The sequence below is a fragment of the Argiope bruennichi genome, chromosome 3, assembly GCF_947563725.1.
Source record: "Argiope bruennichi chromosome 3, qqArgBrue1.1, whole genome shotgun sequence".
NCBI lineage: Eukaryota > Metazoa > Arthropoda > Arachnida > Araneae > Araneidae > Argiope > Argiope bruennichi.
This window is the reverse complement of record NC_079153.1, coordinates 112160257-112172430: the sequence shown is the minus strand read 5'-3', so window position 1 is coordinate 112172430 and position 12174 is coordinate 112160257. Positions and strand designations below refer to the sequence as shown.

Here is a 12174-nt window from a genome sequence, read left to right as displayed (position 1 = left end):
ATTACAACATTTTCTATGCAAATGATTTTAAAATCGCATTGAAAACATATATTATATATATATATATATATTATCAGACTAATGAAAATTAGTAAGCTCATTGAGAATTCCTCTTTTTTGGAGAGATTCTAATAAGTCAGTATGCTAAAAGAGTTATTTATAATTTATTATTACAGTAAGCAAATAATAAAATCGTGATATATCTAAAAATATCGATTTAACTAGGACAATATATGATGAAATTCAGTTATTGTTCAGCCTTGATCATAATCATAATTGTTACAATGTACTTCAGATCACAATTAATGACACATATAATTTTTCTAAATTATATTCAACAGATCATTTGTAGATGGCACTTTTTGAAAATTTTGGATGTTACAAAATAAAGCTTAATATTAAACCTGATATATTTTTAAAAAACACAATTCAATTTCTAAAGAATAATCATAATTGCCACAAATTTTAGCCCACTGAAGTGCATGAATTCTTATAGATTATGATAAAGAGTAAAGAAATTGATTTTTTTCCTCTTAATAAATCCAAAGTAATTATGAGTTACTGATAAGGGCACACTTGATCAATAACATAATGTAAATAATAATATATATATGTAAATAATAATCTTACATAAATAATAATAATAATATATATATATATATATATATATATATATTATTGACTGTACTCCACACATCTCAAAAGTTTAAAGGTATTTTGGTAAACTTTATCATCAGTCTACAGTTTATGCATTTAATTTATATTCAGTTATTACAATTTTTTGAAAAATATAAGAATAATAAGATTTTATAAAAATGTTCATAATAAAAGTTTTTTCCCTTATATTTTTACCTTATAGTAATCAGAAGGACGTTTTCCTTTGGCACCTTGAACTGAGACAACATTTTCTAGGGAATGATAATAATAATAATAATAACTACAAAGATAAACAAATGGATACACTTATAAATTAAAATTTCTAAATTTTATATGTTAAAAGGCTTTAATTTAAATATTTAACCCATTTTAACATAATGTGCATCTTTCTTTAACCAACTGATGAAATAAGTCTACAAGAATCTTCGTTTTATAATTACTGAAAAAAACAATTTTATCTTACTCAGTAAAAATTTTAAAAAAATATATTTTTTTAGTCATAAATTTAATCTATAAGATTCAAATTTAAAATACATTACAGATATAGTGCAGGTGAAATTCCCAATTGCAAGTGTATTCATTAGCAAGCAAGATTTTAAATGCTTTCAATTTTATAAGCTGAAAAAAGTATTATGCATTTTCACATTCATTTATAATGAAATAATTAATATAAAATCAAATTTTAAAAGAATAACTTTTTTATAGAGTTTTTATAATAATTTATAATTCTACAAAAGACAATTACAAGAATGATTATAACATCAATTATATTTCTAAAATTTGTCTAATTTTAAGTATTTTCTAATCAATTATTATTTAATGAGAAACTTATATAAAATGGATAGAATAAATAATAACTCTCATATTCAACTTACCAGCAACTTGGGTTAATTTGACATTAGTAAAATCACACAGCACATCAGGCAAAGCATAATTGGCTGGATCTCCAATTTCATAAACCAATTGTTCTGAAACAGTGCCCACTGTCACAATACCTCCAGTATTAGGTGGTTTGGAAATAGTGAATTCTCCATTTTCTTTACATTCAGCTATTGGAAAACCCATATTATGCCTATAAAGATTTTCATATTATAAATATTATGTGATAAATGAAACATGTATTATATTTTTAAAAAAAAATTGAAATAAAAAGCATTCATTGAATGGGGGAAAAAAAAACTTGAACAGAATATGAAGATAAAATATCCAAAATACCAAGAATTGTATTTCATAAAGAATGTAATTTTATTCATTTGAAATCATTCTATTCTTATCGGCAACTTTCATTTAGATTCATAGGGCAGTCTTTATAAATTCAATTTTTTGGTAAAGTTGGAGGAGGGGAAAATAGTAATAAAGAATTAAATACACAAATTTAATATTTCCAAAATTCCATGATCAACAAAACAGAGTTCACAGAAAGTATTAATAAAAGTACATTTAAAGGAGATTAAATTCACATTTCAAATATAATCAGAAATAGGTCTGTATGCTATTTTTGGCTCTTTATTTCAATGAATAAATAATGTAATTATTAATATTTGAAATAAATTTTTTGCTTATTTTTAATGAAAATATAATATGCAAATTGATGAAATGAATTAACATATTTTACGACTAATTTTTATATGCATATTGAAAACATACCAACTGTTTGTTCTAAACACTTACCAATCTTTTATTAGATGCCAATCAGTATGAATTCCACCAGCTGACTGGGCTCCACATTCAAGCAAATGACCAGCTAGACTATAAATACAAATATATATATTTCATGGTAAAAATTCAATTTAGTTAGCTAAACATCTAAAGTTTTCAGACAAATGAGACATATATGAGTAGACCAAAGAATTTTAAACACATTAACTACTGAAGATGACACCTGATCACATACTCTCTAATTCTCCATTTCAAATGAGGACATTTGAGATGCTTACAAAAATATCTATTGAGGAAATTTGATATCATTTCAGCATGCATATACAATAGGATTACATACATGGCGAATCTTTAATAGAATACATTTTGAGCCAATCATTGGCAGATCTAAAAGTCTGGACTCTATCAATAGGCTATTACAGCCCTATTTAATACTGCAAGTTTCCACATATTTATAATTCTGCAAGTTATTAGCAACAAATAAATTAATTTTGAAAGTTGACAAATAGATTTATTTTTGAAAATAAAGTGCTTTATTTTGAAAATTAAGTGCTTTTATTTTTGAAAATAAAAGACTATTTTAGTGTCTTAAATTATGTAAAAATTTATTATCTGCTTAGCAATATAAATTTTAAAATATTTAAAATAAAAAAAACTTACAGATTACATTTTATTTTTGCAATAAAAAAGTTTTCTCATTGATATATAGATGTAGCCAAACTTTTTCAGTTACAGAGCAAGTTATAAACTCGAGCTGTAGCAAATTTACTCTAGATTAAATAAACATTTTCCACTCTGTAAAACCTACCACATACAAGATACACTGAAGTAACATAAAAGAGATAAAAACGTTTTTTTGACACCAGGTGATGTATAATTGAAGGCAAAGGTCAACAACTTGAATTTTACAATACAGGCTAACAATAACAGTATATTAAAACTAACCAAATTTTTGAACAATAGTTTTGATAGTTTGAACAGGATCGATATCTTAAAGTTCAAATTTTAATGCAAAATTTTTTTAGTATAGAATGCCCAGTACATTTTTATATGCAATGGATTTTTGAAATATATAAATACTTGCTTTTTTTCATAATGATTATATGAAATTTAGTTTATATTTCTATAGATATCAACAGAATAAAAAATTTTAGAAAATGCCTCAGTAGTTTTTTTCCCCATAAAAATAAACATGGTGCTTAGTTTAAAACTTTATTTTAATTTTTGTGGCATATAGACTAGATTTATTAGTTAGTTAGATTTATTAGAAAATATGTTTTTGTGCTATTACCTAAAAAAGTTATTTTTGTTGTAAAATTAATTTTTCTAATGATAGTTATTAAATATTAAGTTTTTATTTTTCAATACAATTTAGGTACTTGGCAACCAGCTGATTCATAAGGAATATTGATTACACTTAATTTGAATTAAATTGCTTATGCATAATTAAAATATTTAGAACATCAAATTGTGATAAACATTAAAAGTGTGCTATTTTAATATATACTTATACCTACTGCATATTATACCTATTTTATGTATGAACATTCCTAATAAAAATGGACCTTATGACATTATAATGCCATTAAATATACAACTTTTCAAGAAATTTGTCTTTTAATTGCACATGGTATTTCATGTTACTTTAATTTCATTATCTGATCCCATATATAACTGTAATAAACAAAAACAATAATGGAAGAAAATTAGGTAATTAAATGTTTAATGAAAAATGATTAAAATTTTTCTCAAACAATGCTAAGTATTGATATAAACTATGTAAAAAAAGCCACTGCTAAAAAAAAATGTCAAAAATTATTTTTGAAAAATAATATTTTTTTGGGAAAAAATGATAAAATCTTGCTGAATTTTTAATTAAAATTCTGATTAAATTTTTCATAAAAATTGCTCCAAGATGATATTAATATTTTCCAAAGTTTATTTCTGTCAAATGTCATGGATCTAGGTGAAAATGTCTAACTTGAAGAGTGCTAATAGAGAGTGACAAGAATTCTCTTTCATGTTTAGTAGAAGAGACAACTACTTAAAACATGCTCTTAATTTTTCAACATGTTTCATTTAATTAAATAAATTTTGTGCCTCTATATATACAAATTAACTAATTCTTACATATACATTTGATTTGTAAAAACAAATTTCAATTTTTTAACAAATAACTGTGATTATTTGTAGAAAAATAGGAGATGTTTACAATTAGATAAATGATTAATACATTATAATTTAATTTTTCATGTAATACGGAATAAATAAACTGAGAACAGAATTCACATAAAAAAATAAGATTGTTCAAATTTTTCTAACCTTCCCATTGCTATCTTGTCTAAATCTTGAAAACTCCATTTGAACTGAAAGAAAAGATGAATGTTTTTTTTCAGCTAAATATAAAAAGGCTAATAAAGGCATGAAATCATTTAATATATGTGTATACCTTGCTAACTAAAGGTCCAAGTACAACAGCACTATCAACACATCTACCAGTAATAACAACATCTGCTCCATAGTCTATTGCTTTAGCAATTGGACCCGCTCTTAAATAATGAACACAGATTTAGAATAAAAGAATAAAAACAAGTAAAATTATAATCAATCTATTAAATAAAAACATATGATTGCACATAATAAAATTTAGCAAAAGGAAAAAAAAAAACATGCAGTTAATTACTTATCAAAATGATGAATCAATTTAAATATATTATTCAAATAAAGTACTATTTAAAATGATTTAGGGTAATATAAATATTTCAAACTAAAAATATTTTCAAATGATATTTTTCAATATAAATTAACAATTTTTATACATTTAAAAAAATTCAATAAATAGATATTGCATAGTATATGTGAACATATGCATGTTTTAGTGATTTTGTTCTATTGTGTTTACTTGCATACATATTCATACACAGCAAATTTTATAAAACTTAAATGCTCAGAATTTAATGGCATAAAAGATAGGATGAATGCCTTATAAATTAAATTATCAATAGCACTAATTTTATTTAGTCTGCATTAACAAATTGGCTAGTAGAGGGCCACAATTTAGTTTTATGTTTTTCAATACAGTATTGAATTTATTAAAATATTTATTTTTCAGTTATATAAGGTTAGAAGTATCAAGTTTACATAACACAAGACTTTGTATGGAAGCCCTTTAAGATCGTTAATTCTCAACATTTTGTTATTCTTCAGTTATAACATTAGTACTGTATTGATAGAAAAATTATTCCAAAACATAATTACAGTAACAAACAATTTAACCTGGCAGAAAGTAAAATAAATATTAAAAGTTTTGGAGTTACATATAGACATTATTATTTTTTATATTAATATATAAATGATAAAGTAATTAATTGTCTCAACAATATTTGATTAAAAGCTATTTCATTTAGAAAATTATAAATTATGGAACACATTTAAACACACATTTTTTTCTTTCTTAAACACAGAATAAAATGCTACAATCAATATTAGAATATGAGAATGTAAAATACAATAAAGATGCTCTCTTACCCTAAATAAGCATTCATGCTGTGCACATTAGCAGGTAAGCTTGTACCTTTATCCATATCTTTTATATTCAGATTCTTCATATTTTCCAGCTAACATATATATACATAGAAAAAAAATATGAAGATAAATATTAAGAAGTTTCATCTTGAAAACATTTTAACAAGTAATATCCTTTTTCTGCAAATAGAAATGCTTAAAACATCAGATATTTGTATGAAACAACACATATAGAAGTTTAAAAATTGTAATATAATTAGTTAATTTAGGATTTTTAGGAAGAATCATAATAAAGTGTAATCCAATGGAGTGCTACAGTTTTACTTTTCACAATTTGAGAAAAGTACAGTGGATTGCATTAAAAATTGGAAAGTTTTCAATATAAAAGGTTTATTATACATTAAAATTAAATATTTTCTACCCACAGAAATTCATTTCTGTTTTACATGGATATCTAGCTTTTCCAGGTTTCCCATTGTTTAATTTCAGTAAATTTAAGAAATCATTTCCTGCCAATTGCCCAAGAGTAGATACATATAAAATGCAAAACACACATATAAAATACATTATATACATAAAAAATACATTATATACATAAAAAATACATTATATACATAAAAAATACAAAAATAATAAATATTTTAATAATAAAATCTCAACTGAATTTAGAAAATAAAATTCTGCAGAATATTTTACTATGATTTTGTTTAAAAAGACTCAGGTTGCAATAAACTATTTGCTTTGCTATATAAGTTTCAATTAAGTTCATAATATTGAAAATATAGGTAAATTAATTAATTAAAATTTCTTTCTTAAAAGCTTTTTTGTTTAGAATGGCAAACATTTTACCATCAAAAAAGGTTTATAACTTTTTTTAATCTAATAAAAAAATACCCTCTTCAGCAAATAAATATCACGTGCAAAAACAGTTAATTAAAATACAACGTATACAATATTTTCATGACTTTCTATATGCAATAACATAATACTAAAAAAATGTTAGATGCGAAAATTTTAGAAAACAAATCCCACAATGATTTTTCAATACATTGCTTAGTTTACTATTTAATTTCACATCATCAAATTAAATTTAATCATGTAGTAAAAATTGACCATGCATAAATGTTTCCTTATATCTAATTATTCAATTATTTTGAAGTAATTTTTATTGTGATGTCAGTTTCCAATAAACAGATTAAATCTTGAAAAAGTATATAAAAAAGTAAATAAATGAAATAAAATAAAAATTATATTAATTTTTTGTACAATTTAATCTATTTTGTAACTATAAAGGACTGAAATGTGACCTAAAGTGCTCTCATTGAACTTCTATATAATGTATATAAGTTTCGATAAGGTGTGTAACTCAATAGATTTAATATGAGCCAGATGTATGTATATACAAATTACTGATACAGTAAAACTATTTGAAAAATTTTACAGAATTATAATTTTTTAAGTTATTGAATGCACAATCCTCTTTTAGAAGTTTACACAAAAATACAGATTTGAAATTTACCTGAGATAATAAATCATCACCAGTGATAACAGCAATCTTCAAATCTATGTTTAATTTTTTTGCAACAGCTTTTAAAGCATCAGCACAAGAATGAGGATTAATACCACCAGCATTAGCTACAACTCGGATGTTTTTTTCCTTAATAGCTTGCAAATTTGGAGCCATAGCAGAATGGATAAAGTCTGGTGTGTAACCCAGATCCTATGGAAGAAAGTAAAAAGCAATGAATAAAAATATTTTCAAAGCTGCCAAAACAGGCATAACAAGGAAGGAAGTCTATTACATAAAGATTAATTGAAATAAAGAACATACAATTTAGTATGTAATGTATCAATTTTATAATTCCATATGTTGGTTTAAAAAAAAATATTTCCGTTCTAGACTTTGATTAACTACAAACTGTGTTAATAAATATTATGACAAATGAACTAATATTTAAAAAACATTAGGAACTTATAAACATTTTTAAAAAATCTATCAATAACTTGCATGAAAAAGAAAATATCTTGGCACAAAAAGTTTAAGAATTTGAAATTATTTAAATCCATTTCTCATTAAAAGAAAGACACTCTTACTACCTTCACAACTTTAATTGAAACATACTCTTAATAACTAATTAATGTTTAATTTTATTTAAAGGGCAAAAAATTTCTTTTAAAATGTATTAAAAACACAATTAAAATATATGTGAAGTAAAATTAAATTCTAAAATTCTTTAAACACATATCATGAAAAAAATCAGTCCAAAAATACTATAATAGATATAAAAGTATTTTCAAAATATTGCAAATTATATAAAGAAATATATATATATTTTTGAAATTTGTATATTATTTTGGAAACAAATTTGTCAAAATCATGATACTTTAATTTCAATCCAGTTAGGAAGATTTGGTTTAAATTTCCATATTAAATATGTTTCATTTTAAAATATATTTTTAATTCTAAGGTAAAATTTGAATTATAAGGCAAATACAGTTAATGTTTAACTTCAAAAGCAATGATGAGTTTTTCAAAAAATTCATTCATTTTTAAACACTTTTATATTATCTCTCTTCTTACCTGATGCTTTGCTTTTTTGCTCAAGTATATTAACTATACTTTTTTATGAATTTATTCAATAATTCTCATATATATTACATAAATTATAAAATATATTCTATAAAACATCAATGTTGAATGACTTTTCTCTCTATCCTTATATATATATACTAGCCGCCTTTGGCGACCAGCCGGTTCGCCAATTTTCATGTTCGTTAAAATTTTAATATTTAAATATTTTATGCAATTTCTACTTTAATAGCTTCTTCATCAAAATATTTTAAAACTTCAAATTTTGATTATCATATAATTCATTCATAATATTATAAAGGCCTTCAGTCATAACGTAATATGTATCTCTCTCATTTTCTGTTAGCACCCGTAGAATTTATGCTTTAAATTAAAGTGGAAAGAATTTATCTTCAATTAATATAATAATATTTTTTACTGAAACAAAGCATTTTTTTATAATCTGATTACTGAAAATAGAGTCACTCAGCGTTGAAACTTTATGGGCACTAAAGAATATCTTTTTAAATTTATGTAATATCTCAAGAGTTGGTCAACAAAATTTTCTTAGATTCATTATGAGCAGATCGATTAATTAACAATGTTTCAATTTAAATGCATCAAACACTAAGAAAATAAAACGAATCGTTTAAAATAAACGGTTGAAAACAGGTTTTAAAAAAACGAAGTACTTAAAACTATAAGCATATACAAAAAATATATAACTAACATAAATACAATTTACTTACAAAAGCATGCAACTAACCCAAAAATAATTTAAATCATCCATTGATAGCGTTGTCATGGCAACAATCAGAACAGAATGCGCATGCGTGAATTTTCTTCGCCGGTTACGTAACGCAAATACGTGATTTTTTCTACGCCAGTTGGGGTAACGCTATGCGGATTAGAAATTTTTAATTTCCTTTATTCTGTTTTATTTTAATTCAAAAGTACTTCAGAATGAATCTGAAAGATTGATTCATTAACAATGTTTAATTTTAAATGCATCAAACATTAAGAAAATAGACAGAACCGATTGAAATAATCCGCCGAAACATTTTAACCCTAGCCTCATTACTGTTGGGAGAAAAAAAAACTGAAGCCTTTCTCGTTTGGCGCTGGGGATAATGGAAGATTTTTTTGGCGGAAAAGTTGGCGCTGGGGAAAATGGAAGATTTTTTTGGCGGGAAAGCTAGATTTTAATTAATAATTAAAATTCTAATTAAAAATTCGAAAAAAGAAACCCCAGGTGCACATTCCCAACCTCCAAGGTATACATGTACCAAATTTGGTAGCTGTTTGTCAAACGGTCTGGCCTGTAGAGCGCCAACACACACACACACACACATTGAGCTTTATTATAAGTATAGATATATTAGAAATGTTCTTCAATTCAGCAAATATGTTATTGGATCAGTTGAAATTTAATCACTTCCCTTTAAAACCGAAAATTCAAATTTTAAGTGAAATGAACAAAAAATTAGAGAGACATATAGCACAATGAATAAAGCTTCTAAAATTATACAAGTTAGATAACTATTAATATTTGAAAATTAAAAATATCTTACTGAGGAAGCCATCAAGACTAAATTGCCTACAAAATATTCAACTGAAATGTTATGCAACCAATAATTCTAGCGTACCAGCTGACCATCAATAACAGTTAATGGATAATATAAGCTATTTGAAATCTGTACAGGAGTTTAGGTATATATATTGACTTATTAGACAATACACTAAAAAAACAACAAAAGGCATTTAGTTTAGCTATAAAAGAGAAATATATCTTTAACAAGTACAAAATTTATTATTCATGACTTAAGATTCAGCCATAAACATCACAGATGGAGTATATAAAAGTGTATTTCTAGTTATTAACAAGAAAGGAAAAGGAAAGAAAGAAAAAAATTGTGTCTGTAAAATGGGCAGCTTAGATGAAATGCACTAATTAGCTTACTTTGCAAATTTCTATAAGTATCAAGAAGTAAGCATATTCAGAAACCCTCAGACCATCTAAAATACAGTAAAGAAAACTAATATGATAATGTAATTTAATTTGTATAACTGTGCTTAAAAAAGGATATATCTGAAACATCAATTGAAGATTTAAATATGTACATTAGAAAATGAATTTAAAAACATTTTAGAAGAATATTTTTATTGTAGTATTTTTCAGTTAAAATATTTCCCATGATCAATCACTGCTTGAATTTTATGCATACATCAATTATGAAAATATGCCAAAATAAAAAGACTCAATAGACACATCAACAGTAAAGTTGCAGTACTCTAATGAATGATGAAATCAAAAATAGAATTACCAATTTTGAAGTTTGAGATGCATTTAACTACAGGAACATACAGTCACTACAAAAACTTTAGTTCTAAGGCAATCAAGGTTGATCAGGAAAGCAAAACTTACTAATTATAGGCCAAGGAATTATTACCTTTAACTAATTTTTGATCCTATTTTTATTCAATGTCCTATTCTACGCTTCCATAGGAGAAACAAAAAACTGAATTGAAAAGACATGGAACATCAACTAATAACATTTAGAAAAGAAATATATATATATATATATATATATATATATATATATATATATATATATTACTTCTAATTTTTAGAATACAAATTTCACTCTGCACATCAACATTAGAAGTAAAGAATCCAAAAGAAAGACAATGGTGACATCTAAAATAAAATTAGTAGTTATAAAACTTGAGTTTTTATTTTTTTCACAGTACATTTAATACTAAAGCATAATATCCCCCCCCCAGACACATATACACACAAAATTAACATTTTGAGTGAGTAATCTAGTTCACTTTTCTAGTTCTATGTACCTATAATAAAAATTTGTATTATATTTTCTTTAATAACTCATATTACAATTCATAACGCATTACCTCTAGGAAGATCATGAGATTGTTATATGCCTTTAACATATCTTTGGTTTTAAATGACTTAAGGCATATGATTATGAGATTTGATTTGTTCTTCATATTATGCAAGTAATTTTTAATATTGGATTTAAAAAGAAAACAAGAAAAACTTTTCATAGTCAATAATGGACTCAATCATAAGGTTTAATGAATTAGCAACAATTAAATAAATATTGTTTTATAATCTGGTTTCTTGACAGGTTATTGTTGAGAATGGTAGATTATTATTTGTTACTTAGTCAATTCGTTTAGTTTATTAAACTCTTTCTTATTAATGCAACATTTTAAAGAGATGAAAGAATTTTCTTGGAATAATTTCGGAATCTATAATTTACTTACTGGATTCTTTTCTTTTGCCTTCGCTAAAAGTGACATCGTAATTTCGGATAAATAATCAAATACCAAGAAGTCCAATTTACCTCCATGGACAAGAGCAGGAACTATGAAATAAAAAAAAAAAAGAAATACTTCAATTCCAAGAGATAGTATTCAATTTTTATTTACATATATTTGGTTTTAAATGACTTAATATTGAGAATATTCAGAAACATTCTCACCAGACATAGCAGTATCTCCCCAAAATCCACTGGCACAACCAATGCGAATATTTGATGACATTCGGAATTGAGAGGAATGTCCAAAAATCCTGCATTTTAAGAAATTAGTAAATTGTTTCTTCGGTAAATATTTCATTTTTTAAGAATACAATATATAAGCTTCCAAAAATAATCCAAAAATTAAATCAACACATAGTGCACAGCTGAAAAAACAAAACTAAATTCACGTTATCATACAAATCAAAACAAGTCAGTGAA

At 24.5% G+C, this 12174-nt stretch overlaps 1 protein-coding gene across 1 annotated transcript in view; it reads right to left on the bottom strand.

The window, feature by feature from the left end:
- The window catches only part of LOC129962739 (uncharacterized), a 17286-nt gene extending 5112 nt beyond the window's left edge, over positions 1-12174 (bottom strand). The window contains exons 1-9 of the mRNA XM_056076717.1: positions 11917-12174; positions 11699-11799; positions 7361-7561; positions 5845-5933; positions 4766-4865; positions 4639-4682; positions 2329-2406; positions 1533-1729; positions 853-908 (exon numbers count right to left, since the gene is read on the bottom strand). Coding sequence (XP_055932692.1) covers positions 853-908; positions 1533-1729; positions 2329-2406; positions 4639-4682; positions 4766-4865; positions 5845-5933; positions 7361-7561; positions 11699-11799; positions 11917-12052 — 1002 coding nt within the window. The 5' untranslated portion in view covers positions 12053-12174. The remainder of the gene's footprint in view (positions 1-852; positions 909-1532; positions 1730-2328; positions 2407-4638; positions 4683-4765; positions 4866-5844; positions 5934-7360; positions 7562-11698; positions 11800-11916) is intronic.